The sequence below is a fragment of the Schistocerca gregaria genome, chromosome 9, assembly GCF_023897955.1.
Source record: "Schistocerca gregaria isolate iqSchGreg1 chromosome 9, iqSchGreg1.2, whole genome shotgun sequence".
In the NCBI taxonomy this organism is placed as follows: domain Eukaryota; kingdom Metazoa; phylum Arthropoda; class Insecta; order Orthoptera; family Acrididae; genus Schistocerca; species Schistocerca gregaria.
Window position 1 is genome coordinate 219,708,655 of NC_064928.1, and position 19,085 is coordinate 219,727,739.

The window sequence follows — 19,085 nt, forward strand, 5'->3', positions numbered from 1 at the left end:
CAGTCATGGACTTCGGCTCCATCTGTTATGGATAAAATTCACTTAGAGCGATTAGAGTTTCGCTAGATCGATATGTCGAGGACGCACTTCGGTGTTTCGGCTCTCCCTTCGTCTGTCTGCCATTTTAGTTTCAATAGTAGTACTACTAACTCTGGTCATGGAAATATGGGGTACCCTTAAAAACAGCATGGTATGGCGCTGAGAAGTGGTCGTAATGGACGATTTACAGATTCGACCATGAATAAATGTAGAAACGTCCTCTTCACAGATGAATCTAATTTCAGTTTGCAGAACAATATACGGTGCACACACCTCCCAAGGTAAAGCGTTTGTCGGCACATTCACAAAGATGTCTACAGCCACAGCTGTTCTCTCCCAACCACTGTGAAGTGAATGTCAGAGAGTAGTTCCATTCTATCACCCATTACGATTCCATCCCGTCCCATTCGTGCAAGGAGCGAGTGATTATTTAAACGCCATTTTACTCGCTGTAATTTAAGTACCCCTACGTCTGCATCTACATGATTACGCTGCAGTTCACAGTTAAGTGCCTGGCAGAAGGTTCATCGAACCACCTTCAAGCTGTCTACCGCCCCACTCTCGAACAGCGAGCGGAAAACAACAACACTTAAATTTCTGCGTGCAGTTTTTGGTTTCTCTTATTTTATTATGATGGTCATTTCTCCCTATGTAGGTGGGCGCCAACATTTTCTTACTCTGAGGAGGAAAGTGGTTGTTGAAGTTTCATCAGAAGATCCTGTCGCAATGTAAAACGACTTCGTTTTAATGATTGCCACCCCAATTCCCATATCATATAAGTGAATACAAAACTAGCTGCCCTGCTCACAACTTTTCCGCTGTGCTCCCTTAATACTATCTGATTCGGGTCCCACACCGCACAGCAGCGCTCCAGAAGTGGGCGGACAAGCACAGTGTAAGCAGTCTCTTTAGCAGGCCTGTTGCATTTTCTAACTGCCCTGAGAATAAGTCGCAGAGTTTCGTTTGCTTTACCCACAAAATTATCTGTGTGATCATCCCAGTTCACGTTAATCCATATTGTAATCCCCAAGCATTTGGTTGAAGTTACAGCCTTTAGATTTGCGCGATTTACAGAGTAACGATAATTTAATGTATACCTTTTAGTACTCACGTGGATATTTTAACATTTTCCATTATTTATTCAATTTCCACTTTTCACATCATACAGATATCTTGTGTACATCATTTTGCAATTGATTTTGATGATATGACTCTATGCCGAAACGGTTACTGACATCATCTGCAAAATATCTAAGAAGGCTGCTTAGATTGTCTTCTCCATCGTTTATGTAGATTAGGAACAGCAGAGAGCCTACAACACTTCGTTGAGGAACGTCAGATATTACTTCTGTTTTACTCGATGACTTTCCGCCAGTTACTATGACTGTGAGCTTCTGACAGGAGCCGGCCGTGGTGGTCTCGCGGTTCTAGGCGCGCAGTCTGGAACCGCGGGACTGCTACGGTCGCAGGTTCGAATCCTGCCTAGGGCATGGATGTGTGTGATGTCCTTAGGTTAGTTAGGTTTAAGTAGTTCTAAGTTCTAGGGGACTAATGACCACAGCAGTTGAGTCCCATAGTGCTCAGAGCCATTTGAACCATTTTTTCTGACAGGAAATCACGAATCCAGTTGCGCAACTGAGATAATACTCTGAAGGCATTCGATTTGATTAGAAGTCGGTTGTAAGGAACGTTACCAAAAGCCTTCTGGAAATCTAAAAATATGGAAGCAAATTGAGGTGGCCTGTCGATATGACTCTTTAATTTGTGAGTATAAAGAGCTGGCTGAGTTAGAAAAGAATTGACTTTGTCTTGGTTGTCGCTTCTAAAGCAATATGTAGGGTGCTGTAGTATACTCCTAGAATGCTCAGTTAATACTGATACCTGAAATTTAGTAACCAGCCTTTCACGATACAGCTTCCGCCTACCTCAGTTTCTTCAGCATCTCTGTAATGCCTGCCCATGAGTCCAACTAATTGTGACCGTTCATGCTACCATTCCTTGTAGACGTTCAATATCGCCTGTTACTCGTATCTGGTACACGTCATGCACACTTCACTATTTGACTTTCCAGGATTGCGTCGAGAGTGTTTTGTAAGCAGCATTGAAGACTTACTGCATTTTTCCGGTATCTTTGTAATGAACTAAAGTCTATCACCTGCTATATCTGCGCTTAAACCTGTATGACAGTTCTATTTCACAACGTTTCAAATTGTTACAACCACATATTTCTTCGAGTTGACTGATTCCATATACGATTAATTATTATTGTTCCCACTGGATACTGTATTTTTATCGTTTCGTGAAGCGCTAAATTTTACATTTCTGGATGAAGCGAACTGCCAATATCTGCACCAACTTGAAATCTTGGAAATATCAGTGTAAATACTTGTACATCTTTTTCTCAGACAGGTAACTGTACCATCCGTAAAAGTCTGACGCTGCTATTAATATTGTGTGCTAGGTCATTAAACATTTCGTGACCGAATTAATTAAAATTTCACATATTACTGCAAAAACTGATCTCTCGCTTCTTGTGTGGATGCTGACTGAGTTGGTCAAATGTTCAAATGTGTGTGAAATCGTATGGGACTTAACTGCTAAGGCCTTCAGTCCCTAAGCTTACACACTACTTAACCAAAATTATCCTAAGGACAAACACACACACCCATGCCCGAGGAAGAACTCGAACCTCCACCGGACTGAGTTGGTCCAACTTTCTAAATATAGATTGTTGTTTATTGAGTTATAATTATTTTCAGTGGAACGTACATGCCCCACTGTACTAGGAGAGGAATAAATGTTTCCCTAAATTTATTTCGCCTCGAGTCCAGTGGACATATATGTCGCACTTAAAATAATATTTTTTAGTACGAGATTGGGATCTGTAAAAAAAGAAGAAAGTAACGACCAATATTACGTCAAACAAATATATTTATTCACTGCTTAACACTTTTATGAAATTTTTCAAGACATGGCAGAATACGTAGTGCGATTTTGCAGTGTTTCCATATGAAATTAGTCTCTATCTCCCGCTTTCGTGTGCTGCACTGCCTGTATCGCTTCCTTGTTGCAAAATGTTTTCCAGCTGCGTACGAGTATGAGCGCTCATCATCATCAGTACAAAAGAGCGTCTATCTGCAGTGAGATGGCCAGATCATAAGCCAATTTTCTCAGCTGCACACCACCAGACAGATATAAGATACGTCACTAGTAAAAACAGAGATGGTACAGCCACAGCTATATCTTGAACTGCGTCCGTAGCACGTCAACAGGAACTGTAAACCAGTTCGACAGCGGAGAGAAAGATATGCTGTCGACAGTAGGTCACTCCAATAGTACACAGTTTCATGCTGTGGAGGAAATGGAGGAAAATATGACCCACTTTCTTTTCACATTACTCTTGTAAAGCAGCTTTCAACTCTGAGAAACACACTGAAGAGCCAAAGAAACTGGTAAACCTGCCTAATATCGTGTAGGGCCCGCGAGCATGCAAAAGTGCCGCAACACGACGTGGCAGGGACTCGACTGATGTTTGAAGTAGTGCTGAAGGTAACTGACGCTGTGAATCCTACAGGGCTGTACATAAATCCGTAAGAGAACGAGGAGGTTGTGATCTCTTCTGAACAGCACGTTGCAAGGCATCCCAGATAGGCTCAACAATGTTCATGTCTGGGGAGTCTGGTGGCTAGTGGAAGTGCATAAACTCAGAAGAGTGTTCCTGGAGGCACTCTGGACGTGTGGGGTGTCGCATTGTCTTGCTGGAATTGCCTAGGTCCGTCGGAATGCACAATGGACATGAGTGGATGCAGGTGATCAACCGGGATGCCTACGTACGTGTGCCGGCCGAGGTGGTCTCGCGGTTCTAGGCGCTCAGTCCGGAACCACGCGACTGCTACGGTCGCAGGTTCGAATCCTGCCTCGGGCACGGATGTGTGTGATGTCCTTAGGTTAGTTAGGTTTAATTAGTTCTAACTCCTAGGTGACTGATGACCACAGATGTTAAGTCGCATAGTGCTCAGACCCATTTGAACCTACGTACGTGTCGCCTGTCACAGTCGTACCTAGACGTATCAGGGGTCCCACATCACTCGAACTGCACACGCAGAGTCTCCATCAGCTTGAACAGTTTCCTGATGACATACAGGTTCCATCGATTCATGAGGTTGTCTCCATACCAGTCCATGTCTATTTCACAATTTGAAAAGAGACTCGGCCGACCAGGCAGCATGTTTCCATTCATGAACAGTCCAATGTCGATGTTGACGGGCCCAGGCGAGGTGTAAAGCTCTGTGTCGTGCAGTCATCAAAGGTTCGCGAATGGGCCATTCGTTGAATGGTTCGCGCGCTGACACTTGTTGATGGTCCAGCGTTGAAATCTGCAGCAATTTACGTAAGGCTTGCACCTCTGTCACGCTGAACGATTCTCTTCAGTCGTCGTTGACCTCGTTCCTGCAGGATCTTTTTCCGCAGCGATGACAGAGATTTGATGTTTTACGGGATTCCTGATATTCACGGTACACTCGTGAAATTGTCGTACATCACTTCATCACCACCTCGGAGATGCTGTGTGCCATCGCTCGTGTGCCTAGTAACACACTGTCTTGCAGCACTTTTAGAAACCAAAACACAGCGCCGGTAACTTCCCCCTTGCCGTCGCCTGTAACAGGCTCCCAACTACACTGCTGGAAATGGAAAAAAGAACACATTGACACCGGTGTGTCAGACCCACCATACTTGCTCCGGACACTGCGAGAGGGCTGTACAAGCAATGATCACACGCACGGCACAGCGGACACACCAGGAACCGCGGTGTTGGCCGTCGAATGGCGCTAGCTGCGCAGCATTTGTGCACCGCCGCCGTCAGTGTCAGCCAGTTTGCCGTGGCATACGGAACTCCATCGCAGTCTTTAACACTGGTAGCATGCCGCGACAGCGTGGACGTGAACCGTATGCGCAGTTGACGGACTTTGAGCGAGGGCGTATAGTGGGTATGCGGGAGGCCGGGTGGACGTACCGCCGAATTGCTCAACACGTGGGGCGTGAGGTCTCCACAGTACATCGATGTTGTCGCCAGTGGTCGGTGGAAGGTGCACATGCCCGTCGACCTGGGACCGGACCGCAGCGACGCACGGATGCCTGCCAAGACCGTAGGATCCTACGCAGTGCCGTAGGGGACCGCACCGCCACTTCCCAGCAAATTAGGGACACTGTTGCTCCTGGGGTATCGGCGAGGACCATTCGCAACCGTCTCCATGAAGCTGGACTACGGTCCCGCACACCGTTAGGCCGTCTTCCGCTCACGCCTCAACATCGTGCAGCCCGCCTCCAGTGGTGTCGCGACAGCCGTGAATGGCGGGACGAATGGAGACGTGTCGTCCTCAGCGATGAGAGTCGCTTCTGCCTTGGTGCCAATGATGGTCGTATGCGTGTTTGGCGCCGTCCAGGTGAGCGCCACAATCAGGACTGCATACGACCGAGGCACACAGGGCCAACACCCGGCATCATGCTGTGGGGAGCGATCTCCTACACTGGCCGTACACCTCTGCTGATCGTCGAGGGGACACTGAATAGTGCACGGTACATCCAAACCATCATCGAACCCATCGTTCTACCATTCCTAGACCGGCAAGGGAACCTGCTGTTCCAACAGGACAATGCACGTCCGCATGTATCCCGTGCCACCCAACGTGCTCTAGAAGGTGTAAGTCAACTACCCTGGCCAGCAAGATCTCCGGATCTGTCCCCCATTGAGCATGTTTGGGACTGGATGAAGCGTCGTCTCACGCGGTCTGCACGTCCAGCACGAACGCTGGTCCAACTGAGGCGCCAGGTGGAAATGGCATGGCAAGCCGTTCCACAGGACTACATCCAGCATCTCTACGATCGTCTCCATGGGAGAATAGCAGCCTGCATTGCTGCGAAAGGTGGATATACACTGTACTAGTGCCGACATTGTGCATGCTCTGTTGCCTGTGTCTATGTGCCTGTGGTTCTGTTAGTGTGATCATGTGATGTATCTGACCCCAGGAATGTGTCAATGAAGTTTCCCCTTCCTGGGAGAATGAATTCACGGTGTTCTTATTTCAATTTCCAGGAGTGTATATATTCAGCGCTGGTCGAAGCGTGTACCTCCTCCATTATTCGGATTATGCAACTGAAAGATATGACACAACAAACAAAAACTAGTTACTACGGCATGAAAAGAAAAGCTAATTACCAGAAGCTACATTCGGTACAAGTCCTATGTTACTTACGGAAGATCACTGTATTCTTTCACAAAACATATTTTATTCGGCGGATTAACGATGATAAATCATTACATGTATCCTCGAGGTTCACGTCAGCCAAGTGACGAGAAACAACTCTTTTCTATTGACTTCTATAAGGTTGGTGCTGGACACCCTCACTCTTCGAGGTTCACAACTATGATATGACGAACAGGCAACCGGGACAGCATAACTTTCCCCGCGTGCATTCTGTCCCGTGCCTCGCTGTAAACAAGCGTCGCAGGGTTGGCTACCTGTGGTCCCTCGTGAGGAATCGCAGCACTCGTACTCGGAGCTGATTTCAGGTGGCTAGGCTTAAAACTTTAATTCTTTATTAACTCACGTCGTTTGGGAAAATTATTTTGCTTACATTATTACTATTATTATTCCTATCCCTACGAATTCTGATACGATAAGCAACAATTTTGAAAAATGAAAACCGTACAGTTTCCTCGAGATTCGACCCCAGGTTCTCCGCTCCCAGCCAGTGACCTTGGCCGTTGCGCTATCGGCGCTCTCGGCGAAAAGCTTTTACCATGTGAGTACATAAGCGGCTGCTGTAAAAGTTTCTTTCCTCGATTTCAGGAAAAGTACCTGATGATGAAAATGCTCTGTTTACAGTTATCTATCGATCCCGACAATTTTGAGTCGATTGCTCATCATAACCTTTAAGGGGGGGGGGGGGGGGCGTTGATCCAAAATAGAGTCCTTCGTTCTAGGCTGTACACAAGCGACCTGCCAAATCTGAGCCGAGTCGGTTGGCCGTGTCTGAGGCCTTCCCCTTGTCAGTCCTTTCCAACCCTACCTCGGGCCAGAGGTGGAATAAAGCGTTATTCACTTGCACTTTTTTAAGGCTCTTTCTCTCGAATAAATCATCCTATTTTTCTACAGTTGTAATCATTTTTTTGTCCGTACATTTAGATCACAAATGACGATTTTCGTACCATTCGGATAATTACTTCGTGTTTCGTCGTTTTTTTTATGTGTTTCTTAATAAACTTCCTATTCGAAGTGTTTCCTCTTAAACCAACTGAACTTGTACGTGATATGGTGTCATGCTGCTACGCCACGTTATTAATTTAATTTTTTGATTCCAGTGACGGCCACTGAATGTTCTCCTGCATCAGAGGCCACTCTCTTATCTTTTTGCCTTAGGGTGTATAAATATGACCTAATGAATAACGTCGGAAGTAAGAAGAGGCTATGCACGGGGGACTGTTGTATACGGAGAAATGTCAGCGTTGGAAAATATTACCGAAATTCTTGAAGATCTGCAGATGATCGATGTTTGGTGGAAGGACTCACAATGAACTCTCAGTGTAACGTTTTTTGCTTAAATAGGCAGAAAGATTAGACGATTGTAGAACAATCACTGGTAGAAGTCCCATTTATGAAATACCTTGGAATAAGCGAATGGAGCGATGGAACGATCACGAAAAACTAGCCGGAGGAAAGGTAGATGGTATATGGAGAGTCACTGGAAGAATCGTCAGGGCTGGCCGTGGTAGTCGAGTGGTTCTAGGCGCTACAGTCTGGAACCGCGCGACTGCTACGGTCGCAGGTTCGAATCCTGCCTCGGGCATGGATGTTTGTGATGTCCTTAGGTTAGTTAGTTTAAGTAGTTCTACGTTCTACGGGACTGATGACCTTAGAAGTTATGTCCCATAGTGCACAGAGCCATTTGAACCATTTTTGAATCGTCAGGAAACGTAGATCACCAACAAAAGTAAGTAGCTTGCATAAACCTCGTTCGACGATATTTCAATGCTGCTCGTCAGTCTGGGATCCGCACCAGACAGGACTGATGGAGGAAGTGGAGAAGAGCCAAAGAAGACAAACGCGTTGCGTTTCAAGTTTATTTCATAAGAGCGAAAGCGTCACGGAGATGATCAGCCAAATACAGAGGCAGACACTGCAACAGAGGCGTTCTGAATCAAAGTGTACTTAACTGTTAAAGCTCCGAGAGCGTACGTTCCTAGAAGAGTCAAAGAATGCATTGCTTCCTCGCAGGTTTACCTCGCGAAGAGAGCCTGGATATAAAATTCGAGACATTCGAGCCTACGAGGAGGCTCACCAGCAATCGTTCTTCCCGTGAGACTTTCGCGACTAGAAGAAGGAGGGGCAGTGACACTCCTACGCAAAGTACCCTCTGTCACACTCTGCAAGACGGCTTGAAGACAGTAGATGTTTTTGTTGTTGTTATGGTCTTCAGTCCTGAGACTGGTTTCATGCAGCTCTCCATGCCACTCTATCCTGTGCAAGCTTCTTCATCTCCCAGTACTTACTACAACCTACATTCCTTCTGAATCTGCTTAGTGTATTCATCTCTTGGTCTCCCTCTACGATTTTTACCTTCCACGCTGTCCTCCAATGCTGAATTTGTGATCCCTTGATGCCTCAGAACATGCCCTACCAACCGGTCGCTTCTTCTTGTCAAGTTGTGCCACAAACTCCACTTCTCACCTATTCTATTCAATACCACCTCATTAGTTAAGTGATCTATCCATGTAATCTTCAGCATTCTTCTGTAGCACCACATTTCGAAAGCTTCTATTCTCTTCTTGTCCAAACTATTTATCGTCCACGTTTCACTTCCATACATGGCTACACTCCAAACAAATACTTTCAGAAATGACTTCCTGACACATAAATCTATACTCGATGTTAACAAATTCCTCTTCTTCAGAAACGCTTTCCTTGACATTGACAGTCTACATTTTATATCCTCTCTACTTCGACCATCATCAGTTATTTTTCTCCCCAAATAGCAAAACTCCTTTACTACTTTATGTGTCTCATTTCCCAATCTAATTCTCTCAGCATCACTCAACTTAATTCGACTACATTCCATTATCCTCGTTTTGCTTTTCTTGATGTTCATCTTATATCCTCCTTTCAAGACACTGTCCATTCCCTTCAAGTCCTTTGCTGTCTCTGACAGAATAACAATGTCATCGGCGAACCTTAAAGTTTTTATTCCTTCTCCATGGATTTTAATACCTACTCCGAATTTTTCTTTTGTTTCCTTTACTGCTTGCTCAATGCACAGATTGACTAAGATCTGGGAGAGGCTACAGCCCCGTCTCACTCCCTTCCCCACCACTGCTTCCCTTTCATGCCCCTCGACTCCTATGACTGCCATCTGGTTTCTGTACAAATTGTAGATAGCCTTTCGCTTCCTGTATTTTATCCCTGCCACCTTTAGAATATGAAAGAGAGTATTCCAGTCAACATTGTCAAAAGCTGTCTCTAAGTCTGCAAATGCTAGAAACGTAGGTTTGCCTTTCCTTAATCTTTCTTCTAAGATAAGTCGTAAGGTCAGTATTGCCTCACGTGTTCCAACATTTCTACGGAATCGAAACTGATCTTCCCAGAGGTCGGCTTTTACCAGTTACCGTTCTACAGTAGATGAAGATATAGGTTTAACGTTCCGTCGACGATGAGACTATCAGAAAGCGAGGACTGAACAAGAGGGCACACTAATTGGTGATCGCCCTGCAGGGTACTTTTCATTTCGAGTCGATTTGTTTCCGTCCGTTATGGAGGTGCAGGAACCAGTGAGCAACACCTGCGCCGGAGGACGCGCCCGGCTCGCTGTTTATCCTCGGAGCGCGCGCCTGCGAAGTTTCCGTTGTTTAGGGGCTATTTGGAAAATTGCAGCCGCCTGCGCCGGAGCTGTTTCATTTAACCGTGTATACTCGTAAGCTGCAAGTTGCGTCGCTAAATAATCTCTCTCTCTCTCTCTCTCTCTCTCTCTCTGTCTCTCCATCCTTTTATATGCGTGTATGCGCGCGTGTGTACTTGTGTGACGGTAGCCATATGCTACAGTAACACGCGCATCGTGGTCAAATTAATTGCTCGTACACATTTTGCAAAATTGTTTACTAATTCTAAGGTCTCCTACATCTAAGTCACTACTCTGCTACTCCAGTGCTTGACGGAAGGGTCACAGAACCACCTTCAGGCGACTTCCTTGGCTATCGACTCTGTAACAGCAAGTGGAAAAAATGAACACCCACATATTTACATGGAGTGGTCATTTCTTCCTTTACAGGTAGGAGTCAACAAAGTCACAAACATTATTGTGTGAATTCATCTAGAAGCAATGAGAAACACCTTTGTTTCAATGATTGCCACCCCAACTCGCACATCATATCCGTGACACTCACTCCCCTTTTCCGCAATAATACAAAACGATCTGCCCTTTTTGAACTTTTTCCATGTCCTCCATCAATTCTATCTGGTAAGGATTCCATACCGCGCAGCAATACCCGGGCAGAGGACGTACAATAGTAGTGGTAGCAGTCTCTTTAGTATATTTGTTGCTTCCGATGTTCTGCAAACAAAACGCAGTCTTTGGTTCGCCTTCCACACAATATTTCCTGGCTGACGCCTTCAACTTAAGTTGTTCGTAACTGTTGTCACCACGCATTTAGTTCAGTCTGCTACCTTTAAAACTGTGTTATTTATCATGTAACCGAAACTTGCATTCTTTTTCGTACTCAAGTAAAGGGCATAAGTTTTATTCGTTACAGATATCTTCCTTAAATCATTTTTTAATTCGCATTGATGACCTGATGACTTTGCTAGACGGTAAACGACAGCATAATTACAAATAATCTAAGCAGACTGCTCTACCAGGTACTAACGTCAGTTGAAATAATTTATTTGACCGCAGCAGAAGTAAAAAGAGGTGTACAAATAGTCTGCAGATGTACTGATATGCTGAATACAGTTATCGAAACTAAGCTTCCGATGAGTATAAACGAGGAGTGTGTATTGCCAATTTTTAATGGTAGTGACAGTGTAACTAACCAGTTTATACGGGTTATTACGTTAAGATTAGGGTCGTCAGCGACTCTAACCATACAACTAATCAAAGGTTTGGCTGAGTCGGAAAATAAATTAATTTGATCACAGACCAAAACTCATAAAAGTGCATACGTTGTGATGTCACTCATAGAGGATGCGATGTAATTAAGAGTATTGCCCGTGCACTGTTCATGAGAATCAAACATTTAAAATAAAATATAAAATGCATGAACACTGTGCATAAGATCAGCTCCCAGCAACACACCTGAAAATAAGACTTAATCTAAAGCATTTGTTTTAAAATAAAAGGGGAAACTAAGCACTGGACCTGTGCCTAAGGAAACGTGTTGGATGTGCTAACGGGAAAGCTACGAGGTGAGTGGCTTGGGCGCAAAAACGTAACCTCGGAACACAAGAGAAAATTGTGGATAAAATCAAATGGTTCAAATGGCTCTGAGCACTATGGGACTTAACATCTGAGGTCATCAGTCACCCAGAACTTAGAACTACTTAAACCTAACTAACCTAAGGACATCACACACATCCATGCCCGGGGCAGGATTCGAACCTGCGACCGGAGCGGTCGCGCGGTTCCAGACTGTAGCGCCTAGAACAGCTCGGCCACCCTGGCCGGCGGATAAAATCATTTATTCCTAAGATATGGATGTGAGGCATGTACACAATTCCTTATAACATTAATTCCTAAAACATTAAAGAAAAGCATCGATGCATTCACCGTTATAATCTACACCTAAAATCATTGGTGTGAATCATTCATACAACTGCTGTTGCCAGATAACTGATCGCAATAACTCGTGAAACGGTACACGTTTCGAAGTACACCCGAGTGCCCACGTGGTTTGTGGAAACGCAATTTCTAGGTATCGTGGCCGAGTTGCAACAATATCACATCACACAATCATGAACAGTTAACATTCTTTAAAACAAACATGAGATCGGACAGTTAGTGATGACGGTAGCCCAACAAACTCTTATGTTTAACCACGTGGTTGGCTCCCCACGGACGAAAGATACATAAGGCAAGGAAAATTTACGAGAAGGCAAAGCTATTAATAGTTGCAAAAATAAAAGCTTATACAGGCACAGCTGAAGGCAAACAGACATTCATGCAGAAGCGTGTGCTCACTTCTTATCGACACCTTTGTGTGGCGCTCTGCAGGCGGATCCAAGTCTACTATAGAAATTTACTAAAAGAAAAATCTGCCAAAGTCTTGCATTCCTTGCTGCGACAAGGCAAAGCAATCCTTCAGAGTTGAAAAGCGAGACCAAAAGCTAACAGCTCTCCTCTCTTCAAGTAACGACGCGCCACGCGGTCTGCCTAACTCACCCTTCTTCGCTTGGAGGACAGCTGTGGACGCTTCCTGTACCGACGCCAGACTGCCTCCCTTCTTCTTCTCCTGCCTCTACCACGCTCCGCGTGGCCCAGAAAACCCAAGGATTCCATTTCCGCCACCAACCTAACGCAGGTGGATTTCTCACAAGTAGCGCAAACCTCCTTACCTACTTGCCCACTACGAGAGTTGGCTGTTCTGTACAATTGCAGACTTTCTGCAGCAGACTACGCCACCGTCTAACAACATGACACACAACCACACTCATTCAATCAGTTATGAAAAAAAAGAGACAAGGAAAAGAAAAAGAAATGCTAGTGAAAATGGGATACGGGACTAGTGAAAGGTGGCTACAGGACCCTTTCAACAGATTGACTTTCAATGCGGTAATAATTGAAAAACCGACGTTCTGCACGAAAAGTGCCAAAAAAGGATGATGGAGATTACTCGCAGAGCTTGAGAAGAATCCAGTGGCCCACTAAACACACTGGAGAGGAAATTGTACTAACAGCACAAATTACCATAGACATCGGTTGGACATTTAGCAAGTCAAACGGATCCTAGATGCATCGAACAAGTTCTTTGCTGGGTTCCAAGACAGACCAGCATGAGACACCGAGACGAAGGTGGAAGCGTTTTGGTGACGTTAGGGAGAAATATGCAGGAGCAACACGTAGACTGTAAGTCTATAGGCGACCTTGATGCAGGCATGTTTCCACTATGACTCACGATGATCATGATGATGACGATAATATGATGATGGGAATGATGAAAATAATTATGATTGTCTCTTCGGTTAAACAGAGATGGTATTACATCTGTTAATGGAGGTGAATTTTTTTTCACCCAGTTACATTCTCTGGGGTTTTATGATAACTACTTAATCCCTTCGACCTCAATAATTGTAAATGATGGACGTGGAACCACAGAAACAAAATTATAATCTGTATTACTTAAAACATTATCTATGAAGCGTAGTCCTTTCGAAGCATGAATATTGATTAAGAGCACTCGTGTTTTTGTTTTTGAGCCGAGCCTAAAGTGCTCGCCTGTCACGGGTTAAGAGCATACGCCCCAGTCTCAAACTGTGACACCAGCCGCTGTGAGAGAACTGTAGCTACGACGGACATTCGCGAAAACCAGCCCCACCAGATATCCGTACCGTACAGGTAGGGACAAATGCTTTCTAAAACTGCAACAGCACCGAAGCTCTCGTCGTTAAGCCATATTAAGTCGTTCAGTGCCCCTCAGACACTTGGAAATCTGCTCAAAGCCTTGTGTCAGCGACGATAACGTCTCATCCTTATAATCTCCAGCAATCTCACTGAACTATCGAAACACAAAGCGGAATCTCTCAAGACGCAAACAACGTGTGTTAATTTAAAATACAAAAGGATACGACTCTTTTTTTTTCTTGGGAGAACTTAAATTTTGCCCTATCACCCATAGTCACAGCTTCTAGGCGGTAACCGCATCTTACGAGCAGTGGTTGTGGGGGTGGTGGACAGACAGAAAATAGATAATCGAGGAACTGTTCTACGTATGTCCGGCATCTACACATACCTACATACTTCGCCAGCCACCATACGGTTCGTGGCACAGGTTACCCTGTACCACTACCATTGCGCTCTGCCCTGTGACTACGCCACTATGAGATACCAACGTTGCGTTGCCACCTCGCTCTTCGGACGACGACACGTTTATTATAAGCCATGAAAAGATAACGGTGCATCATCTAATGAGCAAAAATTATTTTGCATTTTCGAGTAAACTGTCCACATACAGGGTGACCCAAAAGGCCGGTAACATTCGAAAATACTTCACGAAATAATATAGGTAGAAAGGTAAAAATTGATACATAGGCTCGAAAAAAATTCCTGTTCCTCAGAAACGCTCTTCTTGTCATTGCCAGTCTACATTTTGCACCCTCTCTACTTCATTTGCCAAAATAGCAAAATTTATCTACTACTTTAAGTGTCTCATTTCGTAATCTAAATTCCTTAGCATTATTTGATTTAAATCAGCTACAGTCCATTATCCTTACTTTGTCTTTGTTGTACTTCGTCACATTTCCAGACAAAGTTCATTCTATTGAAGCGCTCTTCAAAAAAAAAGTCGTTCGCTGCCTCTGAGAGAATTACAGTGCTATCGGATATGCTCAAATTTTATTCCCTCACACAATTCCCCTTCGGTTTCCTTTGCTCCTCGCTCAACGTACAGACGGAAAAACATCGGAGGTAACTTACAACCCTGTCTCACACCCTTGTCAATAATCGATTCTCTATTATGTCGTTCCAGTCTGGCTTCTGTACAGGTTGTAGATAACTTGATACTCCAGAATTTCGAAGTCTGTATCGCAGTTAACACTGTCAAAAGCTCTCTCTAAATGTATAAATGGAGGAGGACGAGATTAACGCCCCGTCGACAAGGATGTCATTAGAAAAGGAGCACAAGCTCGGATTAGGGAAGTATGGGGAGGGAAATCGGCCACACCCTTCCAAAGGAACCACCCCGGCATTTGGCTGAAGCGATTTAGGGAAATAATGGAAGAACTAAATCTGAATCGCCGGACGCGGATTTGAACCATAATCCTCCAAAACGCGAGTCCAGTGTGCTAGTCACTACACCACCTAGATCCCTAAATCTACAAATGTTATAAGTCTTCTCTGACTTACCTTCTAAGATAACTCGCAGGGTCAGTATTGCCTCTCGTGTTCCTAGATTTCACCATACTCCAACATGATTTTTCCGAAGGTCGGTTTCTAAAAGATTTTTCATTCTCCTGTAAATAATTCGAGGAAGTTTTTTGCAAGCTTGACTCATTAAACTGATAGTTCGGTAGGATTCGCGCTGTCAGCACCTGCCTTTTTTGGAATTGGTATGACTACGTTCTTCTTGAAGGATGACGGTATTTGCCTTGGCTGGTACATCCTGCTCACCAAGTGGAATAGTTTTACTACGGTAGGTCTCTTCGGCACAAAGAGTGTGGATATAATTAAAGTACATCATCTCACAGTGGTCCAGAGTGGGTGTAACTGTCGTATGTCACCTAAACTTCGTAGATTAATGCGTTAACGTGGTACCGGTTTACACTGAAAATAGTTTATTCGAAGTTTGGCTAGCAAGTGCAAATCTGACACTGTGAATCCAAGACAGAGGTATAGAAATGTTCCCGTACGTAATGGATTAAGAAACGGCTCCTCGGCAGGAAATGACAAACAAGTGAGAAGATAATAATGTTGATTTTATTATTGAATACCGATTCTAGAATTTTTTCAGTAAGAGCACCAGAGACGTCGACGAGATGTTGTATAGCTCCACATTTGCACATGGTGGCCAAAATTGGTACGAATATTTTTGCAGTGTACCGGATGATCAAAAAGTCAGTATAAATTTGAAAACTGAATAAATCACGGAATAATGTAGATATAGAGGTAAAAATTGACACACGTGCTTAGAGTGACATGGGGTTTTATGCAGGATGGCGCTCCGCACCATATTGCTAGACGCGTGAAAGATCTCTTGCGTGCGTCGTTTGGTGACGATCGGGTGCTCAGCCACCACTTTCGTCATGCTTGGCCTCCCAGGTCTTCAGACCTCAGTCCGTGCGATTATTGGCTTTGGGGTTACCTGAAGTCGCAAGTGTATCGTGATCGACCGACATCTCTAGGGATGCTGAAATACAACATCCGACGCCAATGCCTCACCATAACTCCGGACATGCTTTACAGTGCTGTTCACAACATTATTCCTCGACTACAGCTATTGTTGAGGAATGATGGTGGACATATTGAGCATTTCCTGTAAAGGACATCATCTTTGCTTTGTCTTACTTTGTTATGCTAATTATTAGTATTCTGATCAGATGAAGCTCCATCTGTCGGACATTTTTTGAACTTTTGTAATTTTTTTTTTTTTTGTTCTAATAAAACCCCATATCATTCCGAGCACGTGTGTCAATTTGTACCTGTCTATTTTCATTATTCCTTGATTTATTCAGTTTTCAAATTTATATTGACTTTTAGATCACCCTGTACAGCAGTTCTGCGTTAACGCATTGGCATATCTGCTATACGATAATTCAGTTCTCACTGCTTCTCCGTGAGTAGCTGCTCTTTAATTCCAACCACACGGTACTAACGCATGATTCGGCACCTGTATCAAGAATAGGTACAGACAACAGGGTGCCGAATGTACAATAGCACTGGAAACGAGTGTTGTGAGAAAATGGCATTTGCAATGATTTCAGTCTGCACTCTTCAATTAACGGTGGTTATTCAGCCAGCAGGTTTAAGCTGTAAGTAAGGCCCGAGGGGTGTTCCGCAGGGGTCCGCTCCGGGTCCAGTAGTTAGCAGGGTGGGTGCCGGCGGCGGCCACGAGGGTGGATGGAGGAGCCGAGCCGCCAGCTGACTGTTCCACCCCCGCCGCCGCCGCCGCCCCCAGAGCGCGCGGAAGGCCAGGCCACGGCGCGGCGCGGCGCGAGATCAATACCGGGCCCGCCCCCGCCCCCGCCCCCGCCCCACGGCCGCCCACGCGCGAGGCGGGGTGGAGGTAGTTCGCGCAGGCCCCGCCGGAATGCGGCGGCGCGGCCGCGCCGGCCACGGCCCGCGCGGGCCGCCGAGTCTTGGGGAAACTTTGCCGGACGCCGCCGCCGCCGCCGCCGCCGCCGCCGCCGCCGCCGCCGCCGCCGCCTCCTCAGCCGTGAGTACCCGCCGCGCTCCGCCCCCACGGCTCTGCTCTCGCACCACTGCACGACCTCGGTTCCCTCTTTCTTTTTCAGCACATCCTTAGCACTCGTCCGTGACACACTTACTTCTATAGTAATCGGCTTTACAGCGGCTATGCGAAAGTGACAGTCACGTACGAAGCCCGTTTCGCATCACTTGTTTTACCTAGACATTCAGCCTCGAGACTCGGTCATTAGCTCGTCGCTGCAGAGTCGCATACTAGCGACCACGTGGTCCGACGCGAGTACTCGCTGTGCTCGTGAAGACTCGTTGACAGTCGAGCGCTGTCGGCACTGTGTTGTGGCAGCAGAGGAGGAAGTGGGACCAAAATTAACAGACGAGGCGTACGCTCTACTGGAGAGACCTGAAATGAGCCGCGGTAGATCCACTTGGGAATTTGTTCATTTAATGCCAGATGAACGAGGTGCCCAAGCCAATGTCTTCGGATTTTCCTGAAGTTCTCGTTGTTAACCCTAGGAAGGTCATCCGAAGACCAGTATCAGTTGCAAAGCGATTTAGAAAAGATTGCTGTATGGTGTGGCAGGTGGCAGTTGACGCTAAATAACGAAAAGTGTGAGGTGATCCACACGAGTTCCAAAAGAAATCCGTTGGAATTCGATTGCTCGATAAATAGTACAATTCTCAAGGCTGTCAATTCAACTAAGTACCTGGGTGTAAAAATTACAACTTCAGTTGGAAAGACCACATAGATAATATTGTGGGCCAGGCGAGCCAAAGGTTGCGTTTCATTGGCAGGACACTTAGAAGGCGCAACAAGTCCACTAAAGAGACAGTTTACACTACACTCGTTCGTCCTCTGTTAGAATATTGCTGCGCGGTGTGGGATCCTTAACCAGGTGGGATTGACGGAGGACATCGAAAGGGTACAAAGAAGGGCAGCTCGTTTTGTATTATCCCGTAATAGGGGAGAGAGTGTGGCAGATATGATACGCGAGTTGGGATGGAAGTCATTAAAGCAAAGACGTTTTTCGTCGCGGCGAGATCTATTTACGAAACTTCAGTCACCAGCCTTCTCTTCCGAATGCGAAAATATTTTGTTGAGCCCAACCACATAGGTAGGAATGATCATGAAAGTAAAATAAGAGAAATCACAGCTCGAACAGAAAGGTTTAGGTGTCCGTTTTTCCCGCGCGCTGTTCGGGAGTGAATGGTAGAGAGATAGTATGACTGTGGTTCGATGAACTCTCTGCCAAGCACTTGAATGTGAATTGCAGAGTAATCATGTAGATGTAGATGTAAAACCATTTCAGATGAGAGCCCTCAAGGTCATTTTCACACCTCTGAAATGGGGCGTCTAAAATTATACGAAGCTATATATTTATATCGCTCATCGTCATTGTTAAATTATCTCGGTTCCAGACAAATCTAAAGGGATTCATTAAGGCTGAGGGTGGCCAGATGTCGCGATAAAAAAAGGTTAGAATGGCAGCAGAAACGTAAAGTAAACTTTCATAGCAGATTTAGAAAAAGCCTTCCTTTGTTTTCATAGAATATTTAAGTAATTTTTCTTATTTAGCGAAGAAGCTCTCCAAGTTTCAGCTTGGGACCATCCTTGGTATAATCAGCCTAATAATTTCGTCTGCTTTTTCTCGCGTTTAGTTTCTAAACGAGGTGGGGAACTGTATTCCACAGAATAACTGTTTATTAACGTATATTTTAATTTACTCCGCGTCCTATGGCTTACGTTCGCTGCCAAAGAGAGGAATGCGAAGCGTTACTCACATGTCACGATAGTTCTCATTTCATGGGGCCCGCCTCGAATTCGTCTCCTGCGCTAACATCTTCATCGCTTGCACCCCAACTCCGTATTATTTGCTGGATGTACTCGTGCCTCTGTCTTGCCCTACACATTTTAGCCTCTACAATTC

General features: G+C 45.3%; 1 protein-coding gene across 1 annotated transcript in view; it reads left to right on the plus strand.

Annotated features, from left to right (window-relative positions):
* LOC126291522 (transcription initiation factor TFIID subunit 4-like) overlaps positions 1–17,024 on the plus strand; it is a 32,590-nt gene extending 15,566 nt beyond the window's left edge. Inside the window, exon 4 of the mRNA XM_049985025.1 lies at positions 16,818–17,024. Within this exon, the coding sequence (XP_049840982.1) occupies positions 16,818–17,024 (207 nt within the window). The remainder of the gene's footprint in view (positions 1–16,817) is intronic.
* Positions 17,025–19,085: the final 2,061 nt, after the last annotated feature.